General features: G+C 40.1%; 1 protein-coding gene across 1 annotated transcript; it reads left to right on the top strand.

Annotated features, from left to right (window-relative positions):
- Positions 1-503: 503 nt before the first annotated feature.
- On the top strand, positions 504-12,230 carry cth (cystathionase (cystathionine gamma-lyase)). Its single transcript, XM_048253199.1, has 12 exons — positions 504-781; positions 2,601-2,682; positions 2,848-2,943; positions 3,145-3,254; positions 4,256-4,390; positions 4,912-4,969; positions 5,079-5,156; positions 5,380-5,532; positions 5,636-5,757; positions 8,936-8,988; positions 9,703-9,841; positions 11,982-12,230. Exons 1-12 carry the CDS (start codon positions 608-610, stop codon positions 11,997-11,999), a joined length of 1,218 nt encoding a protein of 405 aa, XP_048109156.1. The 5' UTR covers positions 504-607; the 3' UTR covers positions 12,000-12,230.
- Positions 12,231-22,228: the final 9,998 nt, after the last annotated feature.

Raw genomic sequence — 22,228 nt, 5'->3', positions numbered from 1 at the left:
AACGTGAAACATGACAGATCCCCTGATTTCTGATACCATTCTTATGTAGGCTATCTTATCATTCTTCGTTTTGATAATAAAGATATTATTATGAGTAATATTGGTGTGTTTCATTAGGCCTACAGTCACATTGTGGGTCATTTAGTAGCTCGTATTCAAACTATACCTGAGATGATTTTATATATATATATATATATATATATATATATATATATATATATATATATATATATATATATATATATACAGTATGCCCAACAAGACATCTGAACAAAATAACCTATGAAGACATTGTTGGTTACATTAGATTTGTTCTCATTTTTTTATTGGTTGCGTCATATTAACAATTTACTTTCTCGCCATCCTGTGTGCTCTGCAAACAAGATCACGTGGTGCAAACGCCCCTGAGGGTAGGCCAATCGATGTCATGTTTTCGGTATTTGGATTCAGTGATTGGCCAATTAAGGGGACTTGTCACTAGACGTCGCTGTTAAATGCACACGTTGATTTCAGATACGTTATTCAACAACAGCTGTACAGTGGCAACGTTACCGGCATTTCAGGGAACTGGCAATTGGCAAACAGCCGCTTGAATTAGGATTTACAAATGGCTTCACACTCTCAGAACGACGTTTCAACCGGCTTTCGGGATGAATTCAAGTCTTTTGCCACAGATGCCATACACGTTGGCCAGGAACCGGAGCAGTGGAAGTCAATGGCCGTTGTGCCACCAATATCCCTTTCAACCACGTTCAAACAGTATGGTCCAGGAAATCATGCAGTAAGTCTACTGTACCAGTTGTCCGGTTTAATTTACCGTCGATATGGAATTTTTTTGTGTTTTTTTTTTTTTAACCTAAAACATCCCAAGAACATGAAACGGTTAGCTAGTTTAATTGGAGGCTACTATGATTCCGCCAACATCATAGCGGCATACGGTTGTGCATGTGCCGCTAGTTGTATTTTTGGTCACAGCGGAAGCAATCATGTTGAAGTGTAAAGGATCGTGTTATTTTTTTACAAAATAAGGCTGCGTTGTATTTTCCTCAGAATACATTCGGAGTTGAAATAGTCAGACAGGGTGAAAGAGGAAATGGGATTAACATTGACGTTGCATTAAAAAGCCGGTGATCGGAGGTGAATCATAGCATGCGTAATGTTAAAAGCCTTGCCATTAAGATTAGATTTTTTTTTTTTTTACGAGTATGACTATCTGTACGTACACACCGCCGCCGACTTGAGCTTCCAAAGAAGTTATGGTAATAAGCTATGATGAGGTTCAGCGACCAACGACCAGCAAACAATCGAATAGACGGAAGTATTAAGATAGCATTTTACGTTCGATCATGTTCTGTCACGTCAGAGCGGCCAAAAGCGTCCAAAGCTTCCCTGGACTTTTTTTGACAAGCGTCCTGACAGGGCGAGAGCTTCTTTGGTAGCTCAAGTCGGCGGCGGTGTGTACGTACAGTAACGTTTCAAAATATGTAATGTTCGCTAATGGCATCAAGTAACAGTTCAGCCCTCTTTAATTGTGTTCTCAAGGCTACGGCTTGCAATGGGAGTTTCATCTAAGACGGAAGATGGTTAGTGTTTGATTATTCTCTGGTTACTATTACGTGAAGTAGTTTTTAGATTAGATGTAACTGGTTAACTTAATTGTCATTGTGCAAAGTACAAGTTCAAAGACCACGAAATGCAGTTTGCGTCTAACCACAAGTGGGGAAAAAAGCAGGAAAGTGCAACGTGATATACAAAGTATATAGGTGGTGCATAGACAGGACAGGATATATAGTGCATTGTAGACAGTTATACAGTTGGTTTACAGAAGGTGATTTACAGTAATATAAATTAAATATAAATATGTGCAGTGTATTGGCAGTAACCTTATAAGAGCAGACTATAAATATGGCTATGTAGTATGAACAACATGTACAGTTATGTGCCGTGTAGTAGCATTAACATTATAAGAGTAGTACAAAGAAGTGCATGTGCAGGATGAATAGAATGAAGAGCAGTAGAATATGGCTATGTATAAGTGTAATTGCATTATGTACATTTATACATAAAAAGAACACTATGGGTGGGATGGGGTAGTAGGGGGGGCTTGTGGACTTCCTGAAGTCCACAATTAGGTCTTCTTGGTGTTGAGAGCCAGGTTGTTGTCAGTGCATCACCATGTTAGGTGCTGGACCTATTCCCTGTAAGCCCACTCATCGTTGTTGCTAATGAGACCATTCACCGTAGTGTCATCTGCAAATTGACTGGTTAGAGCCATGTACAGGTGTACAGTCTTAGGTGAAGAGGGAATAAAGGAGAGGTCTGTTGATTAGGAAGTCCAGAATCCAGTTACAGAGGGTGGTATTGATGCCCAGTTCATGGAGTTTGGTGATCAGCTTGGAGGGGATGATTGTGTTGAATGCTGAACACTCTTGTGTTAAGATGCTGTAATTTTCAGATGAAATTTGCTTTTTTTTTTTTTTTTTTTTACTTTACCCTACCCTTTACATGGACTACCCATTGCATGTAATTGTAAATCTTGACAGAATAAGTTATCGTTTTCATATTTTGCATTAAAAAAAACAACAACTTTCATTTCAAAGGGGTTTGAATACAGTCGAAGTGGAAACCCCACAAGAAATTGCCTTGAGAGAGCTGTAGCAGCCCTGGATGGTGCTCAACACTGTAAGTTAACCATTGGAGTCTCAATTATGTTTTTGGTTGAAAATCCTTTCTGCTGTTTAGATATGTTTTTTTTTTCTTTTTTTCGTAATCATATGAATTATGTAGCAATTCATGGCAGTTAAAATGTATTTGGAAAACTAACAACTTTCTGATTCAATCTGTCAGGTATGGCTCTGGCTTCTGGCTTGGCTGCCACAATGACGATAACGCATTTGCTGAAGGCAGGAGATGGGATTGTGTGCATGAATGATGTTTACGGAGGTGAGAAATGCCCGCTTCATATGCAAGAGTAGCTGTAGTGGAGGGGGTGGAACTAATGATTGGGATAATCACTATACAGTCTAGTTTGCTGCTGCATTTGAGTTGTCTATCTGCTCATTTTATTTCTTTTACCCTTTAAAACTTGAAAAAAGTGCTAAACTCTTTAAAGCCCATAGTTATTGAAAAATGCCCTGTTCACAGGAACCAACCGATACTTCAGAAGGATAGCTTCTGAAATCGGTATGGATGTTTCCTTTGCGGACTGTACGAAGCCTGAAGTTTTAAAATCTGCTCTTAAACCAAACACAAAGGTAAGATGAGCTGTGTGTTATTATTTTTTTTGAGTTTTCTTAAGGCAGCTTCTGGTATGCACACCGGTTAGGTGTGTTCTTAAGCGAGCGCTTGCATGTCTCCAATGGCATGTAATTATTTGTATAAGATTTAAGACCCCTATAGGTGAGTGACGCTTTTGTTCCGTGGTACTCCACACCTTTGGATTAGTCATGATTAGTTGACAGTATAGATTAGTCATGATGACTTGACTAACTGTTAATCTGGCAGTCCAACCAGTCTAGATTAGATCTTTGTTTGATAATATTCTATTTTTTTGTTGTCATGAAATAGTCATACTGTAGGTGCTGATGTAGCAGTAAGGCAATTTTCTAGCCCAGGGATTCCCAAACTGTGGTACGTGTGCTTCCACTAGGGGGTACGCGAGATGAGAAAAGCAATGTCGAAAGGTGTCAATGACTTTTTATTTTATTTTTTAAAGCCTGTCTTCTCCTTGTTCTTTGTGTTTCATAATGTTGTTCTCCTCACTGTTTTTAGTGTGAGGGCTGCATATTTTGATGTTATTTGTTATCATGTAGGGCGGCTTAACATGATGCCTGGAATCCGTCAATAGAATGTGTTACGTTTTTATGTGTCGAATGGTGGGGGTACGCAAGCCGAGTCAGGATGTAAGTGGTGGTACGCGGGGAAAAAAGTTTGGTAACTGCTGTTCTAGCCTGTTTTTCACATGTTACACTGACATTTATTTGTCAGGCCTAGATGTTTTCATCCAGTAAAACTGATAGATTAAGAAAGTGAATGTTTTCTAAGAAAGGCCCATCTTGCCAAGTTTGAAATTAACCGCCAACATATTGGGTATTTATTGGTGCAGTCATATTTGATCTCCCTATACAACATTGACCTGGACAATTTTGCTTTGTCATGGAGAGTTGTACGGGTGTAGGTGTGTGTTGTAATATTTCTGTGCTCACATACTTCAAAATTAAAAAAAACTAAATACATTTTTAATTGTGTGTTGTAGCTGGTATGGATCGAAACCCCAACCAATCCTACCATGAAAGTTGTGGACATCAAAGCCTGTGCTGAGATTGCACACCAGCACAATAAGGACATTGTTGTTGTTGTGGACAACACATTCATGTCCGCTTTCTTTCAGGTACGGCTTTTAACAAGGCATTTGCGCTCCAGTTCAAAGTGAAATGGCACATAGATTAACAGCTATAGCAGTGGAAGCCCTAGTTTTGAGGTGGTACCCCTTTAAAGGTTATTTTCTTTGGTGTTAAATGCAGTTCGTACAGTGCACTTAGCCGTAGTTAGTAATTGGGAGTCCTTATATTCGGAGAAAATGGATTATAAACAGAAACTTAGACTAAAATTGTGTAGGAATGACTCATAGAACATTGATGGCCCACCACTGTGGGTTGTTGTGTACATTAAAGGCGAAATGTCTCAGGAAAAAACGTTATGGAAAACATTAATGTTGAAATAAAAAATATGTTTTCAGCAAATATAAATGAATATTTAGTCACTCCCATTGATCTGGTTCATCTGTACTTTTACCTTTCTGAATTAGTACTTAACTTCCTGGTTTATGTACTTTCCCTTGAAATTTAAACATTTATTACAGCTGCCCCTCACCCTGTTGTCTCCTGTGTATGTTTTTTCTCTATACAATAGCGCCCCCTGGCTTTGGGAGCTGATATCTGCATGTACTCTGCAACAAAGTACATGAACGGTGAGCACATTCAGTACGTGAACCTGTCCAGCTAACTGTATCTAATGGCATAACTCTACATGAGCTTTGATTAATCACAACCGTGTCTTGTTTTTCTCCCAACCCTCAGGTCATAGTGACGTTGTCATGGGTCTTGTCTCTGTTAACAGGGAGGATTTATATGATCGACTGAAGTTTTTGCAGAATGGTGAGTTTGATGATTGAGAGCTGTACTGTAAAAACAATGCAGATTCAGTGATGATTACTTGATGTCGGACACAGAAACAGTGAGACAATATGCTTCAAAACATGGCAAAGAGTGCATGTGTGTTGCACATATATAGTCAGCTGTTCAATGTACTTCAGCAATGCCTGTATGCTGTATGTGTTGTGTTCTTATGTGTGTGTTGTGTATTTGTCCTGTTGTAAAGCTCTTGGGCCTGTGCCGTCCCCATTTGACTGCTACCTGTGCAACCGGGGCCTGAAGACCCTCCACCTCAGGATGAGGCAACACTTCAAGAATGCCCTCGCTGCGGCTAAGTTCCTAGAGGCTGACCCCAGGGTGGACAGGGTCATTTTCCCTGGTGAGTCAGTGCTTGAGAGGGGTGGTGGGGGGGTACTAAAATGATGTACTATCCTGCTGGACAGAAGGCAACTGAGCGTGTCTGTCCTGCGGTTTCTCCACAGGTCTGCCCTCCCACCCGCAGCACGAGCTGATGAAGAGGCAGTGCACTGGCTGCCCAGGGATGATCACCTTCTACATCAAGGGCAAACTGGAGCACGCCACCACCTTCCTTAGCAACCTCAAGGTGAACGGAGACACACACTTCTAGAAAATTCTCTCTGTTATAAGACTACGGTCCTTATTACAGTGATGAAGGATGAGTACAATATGAGCTCAAATGTATGTGTATGTATTGCAGAGGTGTGGACTCGAGACTCAACTCTGACTTTGCCCCTTTGACTTGTAATTACTTGACTTGCGGCATGGGTAAAATTTTATAAAAACAACTATTTTCTGCCCATACCAACTTCAGCAGCCTCAAGTTCATCGTTAACGTTACACCTGCATTGCAACGTTATTTTGCATGGAATGCAGGTCTCTTATCTATTGTGAGAAGGGATGAACATCACTGAACATGCTACCATTTGTCGTCTGACTTGGATCATGTGATATTGTGATGGATCCTCTGATCCCTTTGATGTGGTTCGATATAGCCTAAGCCCAAACAATTTAATTTGCTCCACGGAGCTAACCGAAACGATCAATAAATCATCATCAATGACTGATGGCATTTCAAGCTTACACCCATATCAGCGTTGTGTTTTGCAACATAAATATCAAGCTTTCATTTGCGGTTTTCTATCGCTCATTTGCACGTCAGTGGGGGCGGTATATTCTGTACTGGAGCATGTGCTTGCTGCTGAGAAGGTCTCACGCACAGAGGTTAGAAGGAGGATGGCTTTGCATTTTCTACCAAAATACTTTTAAAGGTGTGTATTTTTGTAGTTTAAAAATACTGCCAAATATTCTTGGTAAAACCAATAGCAGAGGTGAACAAAGTAACCTACATAATTCCTTTACTTAAGTGAAAGTACAGATACACCTTGTCAAATATTACTCCAATACAAGTGAAAGTTGCAAAGTCAAAATGCTAATTGAGTTGAAGTAGAGAACTATACTGTTTTTAAAAAATCAAAAGCACAACCCTTTTTCCTTAATGTAATATTTTTTTATACACAATAATAAGATGTAAATCCTTTGGATGGTCACTAGGTCGTCACTAGCACTGTGTATTCATTCACATGAGTGCATTCACACTGATAATTTTGACAACAAAGTGCGCTGCAAGTAGGCTACACGGATGGTGCACTCATGGTAAACAAGTTGAGCGTGGAGCGCTGGACACTTCACCCTCAATGATCGCATGACCATGATGATGGAACACTTTGTTTAATTACTAATGGTCTAAAAAAAAATAGCCTGCATCAGTCCTTTCTTCAAATCCCCATGCGGCACTGTTATTATAGTAGTCCTATTGGTATAACAAATGACTAGACATTTTTATATTGTAAAAAAGGGGCTGGGGCATTTACGTTCAGTTGTGAAGACCAATACTCTACATGGCCTACATAACATGTGTTGCTGGCTGCACTGCATTCTAAGCCATTCTAACATTTTGAATGACAACAGCTATGGGGTGTGTAACTTAGAATGCAGTGCAGCCAGCAACATATTTGGGGACATTGAGTACAATGCTCCAGGCATCTTGGAGGAGAATGCACTGTTTCATGTATCTGTTGAGTTTCGATCGTCAAAAGGTCAGAATCGCCAAGCATCTTGTAGGGGCTGTTTTTAAAGAGTAGCCTAGAGATTGTCTGTGCTGTGGCGAGTGAGACAAGGTAGGCTATGTGTTGCGTGATATCTCTGCACCCAAGTAACAGTGCTTCGCCCCAATATACTGTAGTCTCAAGTCAATATATCTGCCTAAATCGCCTCGTCTTCTTAATCTGCATTGCCAGTTGTAGCCTACTCGTTGTGATTACCAGGCCACAAGTAATTAGGGATTTTTTTTTATTGGCTCACTTTTACTAACAATGCAACGAGAGATTCCATTCACTAAGCTATAAGACAATGCATGCAAGGACACAAAAATGCTTTTGCTCACTTATCTAACTCTAGGGGAGATGGTGAATAGGCTAACCCAATTCCACATACATATTCCATACCGCATACATATCACATACATATTCCATACATACATATTGCACGTTTGACTTCGAACTCTGGGAAACACCGTGAATGAGCTAAAGTCCCAAAAAGTCGGTGTGTCCCAAAAAGTTGCTTCATTAGCATGAGTCGGGACATGGTAAGCTATTACATAGTGAACTCATTAGAATCAAAAATCCTGTATTCACTCTTACTTTTCCTCAGTAAGAGAACAAAGGATGGCCTACTTTGTTTTTCTTTGGGCTTGTGCTTATATACGGAGCCCCTAAGAACGTGAGCAAAAAAAAAAAATCTAAAGTTTAGTTTCATGTGCGCACATGAAAGTTTTGCATGAGCAAATGAAAGTTTCGCGTAAGCACATGAAACTAAACTTTAGATTTTTCTTTTGCTCATGTCCCCTTAGGGGCTCTGTACTTAAGTGTTTTAAAACACTTCAATATGTCAAGTATGATATATTGATAAGAATGATGTATAGAAAGCATGATTGATGACATATTAATATGCAGTAATAAGATAGTGACTTGTTTAGGACTCGAAAAAATAAGGACTTGGACTCTACTTGGCCTTGGTAATACTTGACTTGGACTTGCTTGGGACATCTCTGACTTGGGACTTGACTTGGACTTCAGCGTTAAGACTTGAGACTTACTTGTGACTTGCCAAACAGTGACTTTGTCCCACCTCTGATGTATTGTATGAATGTCATGTAGGCCCCTTATTATTATCCAACGACTACCTCTGTAAGGTGTAATTCCAAAGAAGTAATGGGTAGCTGTAGAGTTCTGGCCTCTAAGAGCTTTGCTCTTTTCTGTGGAGAACTAAATATCAGTTCAGTTAATGAAGATTAGTTTTGGCTTATAGATTTGCCCGCAGTCGAACCCTTTTGCCCTTCATGCTTGCCAGTTGGCTTTGGCCACACGGAACTTGGCATTCTGTTTTTTTCCGAGAAGACTGTGTTTGATTTCAGTCATGAAGGACAGTTATTACATTGCTGATGTCAGCAGGCTGGCAAAAATGATTCATATAGATTTCCTAACGCTGACCAAGTTTTTGCCAGCACATCCAACTTTTTTTTTTTTTTTTTTTTTTATTCCAGCTTCCAAAGTTTGTTTAGTTGGACAAACAAATCATTTTTTACATATTGGTATAATTCAAGTTAATTTTGGGGTGTATGGAACTCGTTTGTTGAGCACATGTAAAGGCTCTCTGAAGTGCTTAGCCTAATTGACCCTTTTTGCTTTGTTTTTTTCCTTTAGTTGTTTGCACTTGCTGAAAGCCTTGGGGGTTATGAAAGTTTGGCAGAGCATCCGTAAGTATTGCATGAACAATTAACACCCTTTGGTAGTGGTTTTATGATTTGCTAACATGCAATGAGTCCCCCATTTAATAAATTAAATTAATCAAGGAATGGAGAAGCTGTGCGCTTTACTCTGGCTTGTTTTTGTGGTTTGTCTTGTGAAGAGACCTTTTCCATTGATGTATGTTATATAACATATGGTTAGAACTAATACAAAACTGTTTTGTCCATGTTTTTCTTGTTTTTATTTATTGACCATTTTGGGTTAATGGTTTTACACACATGTTGGTTTTTAACCTTTTTTAAAGTCTTGTGCAATGCAAATGTTTCAAATCATTATTTCAAAAATGAGTAATTTCTAGTCAGTTATTTGACCCGGAGTAGACCCGACGTCACTGCAACTAAAATAAAGATCAGTCCTATCTGTGTGGTTTGAGGTCTGTGTTGTAGTGTTTGAGCCACAAGGGGTCATCAATGTTCTGAAAGAAATGGTTAACAACACTTGGGTAATATGTGTACGTTGTGCAGCAAAACACTGGGTTATTTTTCAGTGGTCATTTTCTTCAAACTTTAAATTCAGCAATATGTATAAACTGCTGGTGTATCCATATGGTACTATGTGTATCATTCACCCACACAGCAAAATGTCAAACAGTTGGTTATGACACCATGACAACATCGGTCTCTGTAGAGCTGTCTTAACACTGTTCTGTTTGGGTCTCCCAGGGCAATCATGACCCATGCATCAGTGCCTGAAGAGGAGAGGGTTGTTCTGGGCATCAGCGACACCCTCATCCGCTTGTCCGTGGGCCTGGAGGAGGAGCAGGACATTATTGATGACCTGGACCAAGCCCTTGCTGCTGCTGTAAGTCTCTGTCTCTGTCTCTGTCTCTGTCTCTGTCTCGTGTCCAAGTATTGTTCTTGTTCAATCTTTGGCACTAAGCTTACACACACCCACAGTGGGCGAGGTGGTGGTGGTGGTGGTGGTGGTGGTGGTGAGGGAGGTGTGGAAGCTCACAGATGGGGCTGTGTGTATGAATGAGTCTCTGATAGACAGCCTTGTCACTCATTGTTTCTCTATCTGACCCTTTCTCCTCCTGTCGTTCCCTTGTCTCATCTCACTCATTTTAAATCTACAATTCTGTCATACACGCACTCTCGCTCACACTTGTTTGTTCACAACACACCCACCCCCGCACACAATTTTTCTCACTCTCACCTTTTCTTCTGGTAGTAATTCATCTTTGTTCAGAAGCTTCCAACTCTTCCTTTTACTGGAATCAGGTTCTTTCCGTACAGTGACATTAACGGGGGGGGGTGGGGTGTGTCAGGTGACTGGTCTTTGATGGCCAGTGCCTCGTGTGTGTGTGTGTGTGTGTGTGTGTGTGTGTGTGTGGCCTCTGCCTGCATCAGGCTGTACAGTTCTAGCCAATTAGGCTGCACACTAAGATGGGTTTTGGGAACCTTTGGAAAAAGGCTCCCTCCATTGCTAGTGGTTTCCATCCAAGCGGCTGAGAACGTCCTCTTGCTCTGTGCGTTTTGTGATTTATGTCCACTCTGCTGGGAAAATAAGGAGGGTGCTGTCAAATCAAGACAGAGGGGCCTTGGCCCGAAGCTGACCGTCAGGTCCGAGTCTTTTTTATTTTATTTTATTTTATTTATTTTACCTCAGTGCTACGCTATCCCTGATTGTGGATGGGTAACATTCCCCTGTACTCCCCAGCGCCTGTGGAAACAGCAGGAAGGTGTCGTAATTGCATTGGGGTGTGTGTACAGAACAAAGAGGTTCTACCCTATGGGGGTTTCTAGCGTTAAGCACCTTGACCACTTGGTGCTCTAGGTCTGTGAAATAGTAGGTGTTCAGATTGTTAAATTGGGCCCATTCACTAACACCCTTTGGGAAATTAATTTGATTAATTTGATCTGCTCCATTTCTCTAATGTCTTAGAAAATGGTTTGAGCTCAATCTTGGTTTGGTATCAGAGGGGTAGGAATTTAGAGGCCTGGTAGATTGCTTTTTTTTTAGTTAGTTAGTTAGGACCTGTTTGGGTTGACTTGGTCCTTTTGTTGTCCAAACACCATGCAAAACCTAGCCTCAGCTGGCCCAGGAAGCTTGGTTTCCAGTTCCCGGTTGTTCCAAACTGTCATACTATCTATTGCAGAGACTGCCTAGCAAATGGAGATGGATGCATTCAATGAGACCCACTCCCTGAAGCTATACTGTGTTATGATTGGTGATGGGTTTGGGGTTAGGAGCAGGGGAAGATAATCCTATATTATATTCCTGGCAGTGTTTAAGGATTGCGGTTGGTGTCCTTCACTCCAAATGTGAGGTTAATTATCTACACCTACAACTGCTTAAGTACTCTTGGGGATTGTTTATTGTCAGCTTTGCTAATTTCTGGGTCTTTTTTTTTTTTTTTTCCCGTGTGTGTGTGTGTGTGATCCCGTGAGGGAAATTTGGTCTCTGCATTTATCCCAATCTGTGAATTAGTGAAACGCACACAGTGAGGTGAAGCACACACTAATCCCGGCGCAGTGAGCTGCCTGCATCAACAGCGGCGCTCGGGGAGCAGTGAGGGGTTAGGTGCCTTGCTCAAGTTCGGAGGGCTGCTCGGGGTTCGAACCGGCAGCCCTCCGGTTACAGGTCCGAAGTGCTAACCAGTAGGCCATGGCTGCCCAAACCTATTGAACCATTGCTCAGGGACCGCATGTTTAGATTTCTCCTCCGCAGGGCAGTTTGGCAGCAGCCCCACTCTGCTGTTTGCCTTGCTGCAGCAGGACAGGATGAGATGGTGATGACCATTATGATGATGGCGATAACAAGAGCCTCTTTGGCCAGGAAGATGTATTTCTCCCTTGTGAACATTAAAATGTTGCTTTCTGTCAAGTGTTTTTCTTAATCATTAATATCTCTCTCTCTACTCCCCTCTCTCTCTGTCCCTGTCTTTCTCTTAACCCCCCATCCTCCCATCCTCTGTCATTCTTTGATTTGATGTGAGCAGCATCCGAAGAAGAAATGAGTTCCGCCCACGTGCGTTGGACTGATGGCTTTCATCTTGCTGCTGGATAGATGTTCCTTATGCACTTTCCTGAGGAACGTGTCCAGAGGAGAGCTTCTATGCACATATGAACGCGCTCATCAGGGAACAACACCTCAATAAACAAAAACATTCTTTAATTCACACATTTTACATAATGATGACAAAAGCAGGGCTACTAGAAAACAAGTTTTTTTTTTTTCTCAAATTGTATATTTCCTTATCGTGTTGCATTTGTCTTAACTCATTGAATGCCAAGCTGTTTTCGGAAGCTTTGTCCTAGAGTGCCAGCAATCTAGACCATTGTTGATTTTTGTACAGCCACAGCATATTCTGTGTTATAGCTATGAACACATACAATGGCTCGTGTAAAAGGTGAGACTTTAAGCTCTCAGTGGGTGCAAACCGTGTATTTCTACACGCCTCTGTTCCTGAGAAATCCCAAAAATGGAGATATAACGTCTTTCATGAAATATGAAGTGTTGCCTGTAAACTTTCCGGGAAGTGATCAGCGAGACCTGGCGAGACTGCCACCTAGTGATAGACCCACGAAAATGGCCTGGTTTTGAGCTGACGTGGATGCATCACTGATTTGACCCAAAGCGGCAAACGAGTTATGATAAAATGTCCAGATTGTGCGTTTTCATGAGTTTTCGATCGTCATATATTTCATTTCCATTCATCACAGAGTTCCCAAAATCACATATAAGGTGTGTTAGAGTGTCTAGTTTTGTAATTTAAAAAAAGGGCTAAAAACATAATATTACATTTGGCTTATTACAATATTGCATTTGGCACTCAATGAGTTAAAAGAAGGATACTGGAAGGCCTAGACTTGACATCCTGGTCCCAAAGGATTAGCTTAGTCCAACTAGTTTCCCTTGTCATTTCAATGTGACCATTGACATATGCTAGTATAATACTCACTGTATCTCACTGTAGTCTTAAAATAGCTAAGGCATGCAGTGCACGTTAGGCACGGCGTAAAGTGAAACCTACAGCCTCGTAGGGCTTATTGCTTAAAGGCACAGCAATGAGAAATGTAATGATTTATCCTTCCGCTAACAAATATATTTCTTCTATCAGAATGGCTGGCAGGCAATGCAGAGATGTAGCAACTCTAACTTTTGTATCAATATATTGCGACACAGAAATATAGAATGAAATGTGGTCAACGTGAAATGTTTGTGTTGGGTTTTACCATGGCATTCAATGCGATTCAACCAATCATAATGAAGGACTGTAACTATCTGTTTTAGAATTAGCTGTATATATTTGGTGTGTGGTTTGGTGTCCTCACTGTGGCAGGATAGGTGAGCCTGAGATGGGTTTCCAAATTGGCTTTGTGGCCCAAGATCTTCCATTAGTCTCTTTTGTCACCATCATGAGTCAGAGTCATTCTCTTAAGTAGGTTTGTGTTAATGACGAGAAGCCCTCTCTTATTAAGCTGTTTCTCGCTTGGTCATGTGTATTATGGGATGCAGTGGAGACAATGAAGCTGTGGTTTGTCAACTGATAACATCATCTACAGCACAAGGTCTTTTTTTCTCTAATCATCTCAGGACGTGGAGTTTTGGGTAGCCATTATTGTCTCATTCCTCTAATATTTGTTAAGATTCAAGGAATAAGACTATTGAACAGCAATATATGTGAACTGCAATGATATGGCTCTTGCAGGGATTTATTTTGGAGCCAAGAAAGGGGTGATTAGTTATTGAAGGTCTGAAATTTGTTGCTGAATTTTTGGTCAGATTATTTGTGGTTTGGTTATTGGCATTTAGAGGATGGTTCACATATACACACTTGTTTGCCATCGGAATTTACAAAAATGGGTTGTACTAAAAGCAAACTGAAAATGTATAGTTTGTAAAATGCATTCACAACCAGATTTGTGAATGAAAAGCTTTCTTGATCTCTCTTGAAGAGTAATTCATCAGTGGAGTATCCTGATGAATTGAGCCAGCTTATGGATTGAGGGGGCTAACATTTTCAAAAACAGCATTTCCAGCTTGACCTTTCAGATATGAGGGACATATGCCTCAAGCCTTTCACTGCCACACCGTGTCTCAGCATTTTTCACTGGCACTGGGGTCTGGAAAGCTGCCATGATACAGGCAGCCGAGTGAGTGAGATGTAGGAAGTGTTGGATCCCATCTCTCCCTTCCTTTTAGTGTTGATTTGTTTTGTTGTGCTCCAAAAATTGATTCATCTCTTGCCACTGGCTACCAACTATTGTTCAGCTATGTGATGCCCCCCACCCCCCAAATCAGCCTATGAAATCCCCACAATAATCATATAATGAAACTGTTCTAGTGCATGATTAAAACAGGGCTCATGTCTGAAAGAGACGAGCGTGTGCATGTGTGTGAGTGTTATATAGCCGATCACAAAAGCTACATCGAAAAGACAAGCGGAACTATGTCCTATGGCAAGTTGTTGGTAGCTAGTACCTCCATAAACTATAGGTGACAGTAGCTCTGCGTAAGTGACTGAAAGGAATAGCCACTCTGGTGCCTAGATATGAGTGTAATTGAAGATGGTTTAGTGTTTTGATATATAGTGACACCTTTTACATGCTTACTCCAACTAAGACCTATACGGGTGAAAGCAATCAGAAAATGCTGTTTACATGGCATTTACATTGTCTTAATCAGGTTAATATTGGATATAGTATCCATGTAAACACACTCAACATGAACAATGAAGGTTTATAATTCTAATGCCTGTATCTTGAAATGTAAAGTCTGCAATGTCTTGGCACTTTACAGGACGTTGGGTGCAGAGGTGATCAAAGCAGTTTGACAGTTTCAGATCTCACTCAAAATCCATTCACTAAAATCATTTCTATCTCTGATCAAATATTGATATGGATCAATGAGCCAGTGAACTCTTGTAATGCATTGCCCATTAAAGATGTGTATTGTGTACTTCTGTCTCCTCCTTTTTGTGATTTGTCAGGTGTCTGGTAAAACTGGAGCATAATATTATAGAGAAGAATATAGAAGTACTGGAGAGTAGTGGCACACCAGGAAAAGGATACTATAGATCTACACTGTTCGAATAAGAGAATAGAAAAGAATAGTATATGCACTGTAGATCTGCACTGGCTAAGAGAGCAGTGATACACCAGGAAAAAAGATACTGTAAGTAGCACGACACTGGCAAAACTGGAGAGTAGTATGATTGAAAAGGATGGACGTAGACCTAAACTGTTGCTTTTTTAATTAGTAAAAAAAAATGTTCTAGCTAATTTGTGTTTTTAAACTAATTAGCCAAAGATCAGGCTAATGAGGCAAGCAGTGCAGTGGTCTCTCCATCAATAATGGCATCAGTTTAAGATGAGGCCGATCCTATCTGGGCTAAGGAAGTCATTATTCCTGTAAACGGTATCTAGGCTCATTTTCCTGTCAGCACTGGGCATGTCACCAACATAGACACACACACACACATTGATTTTCTTTGGGTTTGCCCATTACCCCACAGAAGTGCTGTCGGACGACGCGTCAGTAATTTGGGGGTGAAAGAGTCCCTCTCAAACATATAGTCCGGTTATGTCCTACTAAACATGCCGGCGGCACAGACGGCCTGGCTCAGGATCTTCCTCCCTCCCTCCACGTCTGGGGATCAAAGAGAGAAACCCATCAGTGTTCAGAGGTCCACCCTGCATGAGTCATGGCCTCTTCCGCCTTTTCATCAAACTTGTAGAGTTGTGAGCCAAAGCAGAGATGTATTCTGTGGTGATGTGGGCTTCGCATGCATCCTGCAATGTTGGCCCAGATAAGATCAGAAACATCTATTTGAAAGTATGACACTGTTTGAGACCCCAGCAATGTAACAGACAGAAAAAAATTATAGTGGTCTTGCCTTTAAAATATGGGTGCCAGGTGTTGTGCACTTGTGAAGCAAGGCATGCTCACCCATTTCTGCCTAGGCCTACTAGTCAGCATAGCTTCATGGACTAAGAGGTTAATAAAAAACAAATGTAGCCTATAGCTACAGTACGTATTAGCTGACACTGGAAAATAATAGGATTATCCTGGAGAATGATAATGGGCTCTCTGCCTTTCTTCTGGTAAATTCCTGCCTTCTTCAAGTTCTGTGTGTCATCATTAACAGTCAGTGGTCCAGGCAGTAGTTTATCAGCAATGCTTTTTCTCTGATTTATTTAATCGTCTCTGGACCACATCCGCTAAGCTTTTTGGCCAGAGCCTTTGATTTGCATTGCCATTAAGGCCACGCGACTCATCCACCATTCTCTCCCCACGCAAGGAGTCACCGACATGTCACAGAAGCCAGAAACAAGCATAAACACGACAAACACTTTCCGTTCCCCTCGACTGCGTAGGATCACAGCGTGGCTTGGGTGGTTAGTGCTGACTTTGTGTTATGGTATTCACTTCTGTGACCTGTCAGGCCGTGGTTATCAGAGCTGTAAGTTACCAGTAAACGTAGCATTCTCAGCCTTGCACAAGGATAAACACTGGCTTTGGTGTACTTGTGAAAACATGAGCAGAGATTTCAAGGGCTTCACTCCCTGGACTGGTTTGATTATATTTTAGATTTTGTTGTAAAAGATAGTATATGAAGCAAGAATACACTTGTTTTCCTGCGATTTTCAACCAGTTCAAAGGTAGTGTTAGGTGATATATCTGGCTCCTGTTTCAGATGGTGACAATTTGTCAGTGCTCTCTGTCTTTCTTTCTTTATTTCTCTTTTCTCTCTCTCTCTCTCTCTCTCTCTCTCTCTCTCTCTCGCTCTTTCTTTCACTTCATCTTCCACCTGTGTGTGATGTGTTTTTCTCAGTAGGGGAACTAAGAAGTCTCAAGGTATCAATTCACACCAAGCAACAGAACAGACCATGTGTTTGCTTTGTGAGAGAGAAAAAATGGTAACGTATAAGGTTAATTTCCAGTGAAAAAACCCTAACATGCCCATATATTGATTTGTCTTTCATCTGGGTTCACTTTCATCCCTGAGATTGTGTTGTACTTCCTGTTTCTGAGTTCACTTCAATTATTCATCTCAGTGTTACCCATGGGGATGTTTACCTCTTTAAAACTAAAAGCTTTTAAAACTACCGTAAATGTTTCACGTCTGCAGTATATTTAAATAGACCTCAATCATATTTTGCGGGATGAAAATCAGTATGGGCAAACATTTTATGGTTATTGAAGTGCAATAAGCCTCCAGGTACATAATGTGTGGCCCTTCTCTAAAAGCTCTCCCAGGAACACAGTCTTTTCCTGAGTGTTTTACAGTGCATGTCCCCTCAGCTGCCGTGTGTGACGTCAGCTGCGTTGTGTACGTACTGCAGAGCTACGGACCAGCTGGCTACGGTTACATTAGGAAGAAACCCTGACTAGGTTATGTTGAGACTCACAGATGTTTAAGGCTATAATCACCAATCAAGTTTATAAGGCTGCCTAAATTCCATCTCGCTCAGTTAATCTGTATGTTCATTTTATTAATTTGTTGTACTTTAATCTAGATTAAAACAACAGCCTGTTGATTTTACATAATTATCAGAAAATAAGTCCCGATAGGGCAAACAGGAGCCCGGATGCAAAGTGACTCACTAACTTAAACAAATCTCCAACTGTAGCACTGAGTAACTTTAGTGGACTGGGGAGTAACTGTGACCCTTTCATCTCCTTTTGATTAACTGAGTAGTACACCTTAGTGCCATTTCCCACTGAGTACACCTTAGTGCCATTTCCCAACATGCAAGATTGTCCCATAAATAGAACGTTTCATGGAGCATTAAAAAATTATTCTAAAGGAATAAAGTACTTCTTACGTTAAAAAGTGATGAAAAGTAGTAAATACCACATCTCATACTATGTTGCTCTAAATATCAAACACAATTTTTGGTTTATGCTCTCTGTGCTTCAGTGGAGAAGGTTTATGTGCTATCTGGCTGGCCAAGGGCTACATTTGACATTCCACGACTGTGTAATCAACCAGAAAGGGGAAATATAAACACAAAAGTCACAGTTACAAGGACACAATTTATTAGTGGACTCAAAATGGCCGGGACATGGCAGCCCAGAATAACCCCTAGAAGAGTCCTAAATTTCTCATCTGTGTTCTGAGGATCCTCACATTCTTGCACGTGTCAGTTGTAAAATATAGCGTGCACCTACCTGGGTGGTAGTAGCTTTCATAACATGACTAGTGTGTAATGACCTCTCTTCTAAGGCCATTTCTTAAGCCTACGAGGTTTACTTCAGTTATGGTATCAGTTGAGAGGGTTTGGTCTAGCTTTTAACATGCCACAGGACTGCTCAAGATTAAATATCCAAAAAATGAATTGTCTTTAAGCTTAATGGTTTCTTATGGTTTATAAGGCCCTAACCCTGACGCTGCTGGACTGCATATTCAAATAGCACAGCTGAGAGAGCAGAGCAAACCAGATAGGTGGGGTTAAACATTCATGCCCTTTTAGACAAATATTTATGGAAGCCATTTAGTCCCCTCGGAGGTGTTATCATCATTATATCATTGTGCCTCAGTTTCAAGTGCCACTGGCAATTTCGTCATCACTTTTGACATTGTGTGTGAGCTGAATGGCCTTTTCATATCTCTAACCTGTTAGACAGCTGTCAGTTGGATCAACAGTTTGTCTAACTGTCTCACTATCTGTTTAGACTGTCAGACTCAGAGCCATTAAAATGTAACTCATCATTTCTCATGCAGGGGTTCACAGATTTGTTAGTGTGTACGTTTATGAGCCTCTGCAGTCACAAGGTCAGGCCCGCAGGCAAGCCAAACCAACCAGAAAATTGTTTTGCCGCTATATAAGCCACCTGCCATTGGAAACAACAATCATTTCAATATTGCAAAGTTGCAGTAAAACCAGCAAGTCAAGTCAAGTTTATTTATATAGCGCATTTCATACACAGAGGTTATTCAATGTGCTTTACATAAACAAAAGCAAACAGTAATAACAAATGAAAGCATAAAAGGGCAATAGTGAACGAAAAGTTTAAAAGGTAACAATCATAATAATAATAAAAACACATAAAAATGCACAAGCTAAAATCATTTAAAAATAAAGAATAATTAAAAAGACAAAATAAAAGACACAATGTAGAATAATTTTCAAGGCAGATTCAGAATTTGTAACTCAGTGCAGTTAGCAGAAAGCATCTGAGAACATCTTGGTCTTAAGTCTAGATTTAAAACTGGCTACAGTTGGAACTTTTTAATGTCATCCGAAAGTTGGTTCCAGAGCTGTTCCGTATAGCAGCTAAAAGCTGCTTTACCATGTCTACGCTAGTTCTAACAGCAGGTTTTACTAACAGGTTTTTCTCCTGAGACCTGAGAGGTCTGGAGGGTGTGTACTGCTGAAGCAAGTCTGAAAGGTATTTAGGTCCTGCTCCATTTAGTGATTTATAAACAAGAAGTAATACTTTAAAATCAACTCTGTGACTTACTGGAAGCCAGTGCAGGGACTTAAGAATTGGAGTAATGTGGTCAATTCTCTTTTTGTTTTTGTGAGAACCCTACCTGCTGCATTTTCACCTGAAGCTGTTTGATAGTCTTTTTAGGAAGGCCTGCAAGTCCATTGCAGTAATCAACCCTGCTGGAGATAAATGCATAAATTATTTTTTCTCAATCATCTTTTGACATTAGCCCTCTAAGTTTGGCAATAGTTTTGAGGTGGTAAAAAGCTGATTTAGTTATCGCTTTCATGTGGCTGTTGAAATTTAGATCACTGTCAATTAATACACCAACATGTTTTACAGTATCCTTTGCTTTCAGCCCTTTTGTGTCAAGGACAGTGGCAACCCTAAGTCTTTCCTACTTTTTACCAAATAAATTACATCAGTTTTTTCTTTGTTCAGCTGAAGAAAATTTTGAGACATCCAGGTGTTGATTTGTTATATACACTGACACAGAGATTCAAGGGGACCATAGTCGTTCGGTGACAGAGCTAAGTAAATTTGTGTGTCATCTGCATAGCTATGATATGAAATCAAATTATTTGGGATGATTTGTCCAAGTGAGAGCATATAGATGTTGAATAATAATGGCCCCAAGATCGACCCCTGGGGAACACCACAGGTCAAAGACGTTGGTGTTGAGGTACAGTTTCCAATGGCAACAAAGAAACTCCTTTTTTTGTAGATATGGTTTGCACTCATGATGATGACTTTATAAACTGCAAAAGAGTGCATGTAGTCATAGCCACAGAAGCTTTTACCTCACAGCACTCAGACCACCCCGTCCCATTATTCACTCAAGGTGAGATATTGTTCCCCCGATGGTGCATTGTCTCATCCTTCTCTCCCCCACTCCAAATCTATCTGTCGCGTCCTCTACTGTTGTCGTCTCAGATGACAAAATGGTGCAGGTGAAACATTAACATTTGCCTTTCAAAATAAAAGCTCCTTCTTTAACGAGGGATACATTTTAAAGTGATCTCAAAACAGACAAATACAGTTTATCCATGGATCCAAAATGTGTCCATTTAAAAACAGTGGTTGATGTCACAATAGGACCTATCACATCAATTGTTTGTGAATATATATTTCCTTTCACACTACAAAGGATTGTACTTGACCTTCTGGAACTTAACTTCATAACCATGTCATACACATGTTAAAGCAGATTCCACTTAATTAACACATTTTCTTACAGTGTTATGGTTTGTGTATTTATGGCTTTTGTTAATATGAAATGTCATTATTTTATATAGATCTGATATTGATATTATAATTGATATTTTTGTTATTGTTACTATTATGATTATGCTTAATGTAGGCTTTTCAACTTTATTTGAAATTGTTATTTTAACTAGTGTTAATATACTGTAATATAAGTTGGACAAAAGTGTCTGCTAAATACCATAAACATAAAACTTCCATACACGCCATTGGAGCTAACATGTAAATGATATGACACTGTCATGTTGCTATTATTGAAAATGGTCATATCAGTTTAATGTCACCTCATAGCTGTCAAGCATCCTACAGTCATGACAACCACTGAGCATAATGGCCAATGGAGGTACTGTTACATTACTGGACACTGATTATTAAAGATTATACAGCGGAGTACACAATAATCTTTGGTTATAACATTGACAGCATGCGATCTATGAGGAAGTGATGTTATAAAATGTTAGCATCCTTTTCATGCAGCATGAAAGTGCTCACTGTTGTGGCATTAGCATACACACTCTAGTTGTTATTTAGTATTCAAAGCATTGCATGGGCCCTCACACTTCTGTTAATTACAAATGAATTGTTTGCCTCTTCCAGTTGTGTGTGGTGCTCTTTTCATCTAAAATAGAGAAACATGAAGAGGCCTACTGTAATTATCCCCAAGGCAGAATGAATGAGAGTCCTTATTGTGTTATCACCAAGAAGAGGAACTCAACTCTGTTTGCTTTTTAAAAGTACTTTTGTTTCTATAATGGCAGCCTTGTAAACACCATTATTTAGACAGAATTATAGCTGTCAGGACTTATTTGTGTGAGACAGTGTACCTCAGTGTGTGTTGTGTATGATGCGCCTTGCAAACATGAAGGTGGAGTATACATTGCTATTGGAGCATAGTATGTGGTTTCAGTCCAGAGTTTAGTTTTTACTGGGAATTGACATTATGTCACATGCATCAAAGGCAATCATAAATAAATTATTCATTCACATATGTTTATTGTGTACACACCTCCGGGCCACACAATGAATAAAATAAAACTGAAGGGGTATGTCAACTCAACTATACGAGTGTTTGTGTGTATTTAATGAATCATTCATCAAATCATTTAAAGATTAAAATAAATTATGTCCAAGTTCCTGTGAACCCTTCTAGGTCTGTGGCAGTGAATGGAGGACTATTCAATCAAAATCCTTTTGTGGCACCGGTCAGCTTAACCTTATTTTTTATGATGTACATTTAAAAACAGCAGATTTGTATGATGTTCATTAGAAAACAGCAGAGCACTTAAAAGCCTCTGTGTCATCCTGGTTTCTACCTATGTCATTTCATATGCTTTGACATTCACATGCTTTTCAATAGTAAGGAAGTGCATCATATTAAATATGGGATCATAATGGTTGCGCATTGGCCTTTGTTACGGCCAGCTCGTTCCCAAACCGAAACATAAAAAGGGACACGGACAACAAGGTTCAAACCAAATATATTAATTTATTAAAGTAGAGCACAAGGTTACCAATAGCAAAATGTCTAGGGGGAAATTAATG

The sequence above is a fragment of the Alosa alosa genome, chromosome 9 (genome assembly GCF_017589495.1).
Source record: "Alosa alosa isolate M-15738 ecotype Scorff River chromosome 9, AALO_Geno_1.1, whole genome shotgun sequence".
NCBI lineage: Eukaryota > Metazoa > Chordata > Actinopteri > Clupeiformes > Clupeidae > Alosa > Alosa alosa.
This window is presented reverse-complemented; position numbering and strand designations above follow the sequence as displayed.

What these genes read in the sequence shown, in the direction of transcription:
- cth (XM_048253199.1), top strand. Translation starts at nt 608, where the DNA reads ATGGCTTCACACTCTCAGAACGACGTTTCAACCGGCTTTCGGGATGAA. An exon ending in TCATGTCCGCTTTCTTTCAG is followed by an intron (nt 4,391 to 4,911) that starts GTACGGCTTTTA and finishes TCTATACAATAG; the next exon opens with CGCCCCCTGGCTTTGGGAGC. An exon ending in GAAAGTTTGGCAGAGCATCC is followed by an intron (nt 8,989 to 9,702) that starts GTAAGTATTGCA and finishes TGGGTCTCCCAG; the next exon opens with GGCAATCATGACCCATGCAT.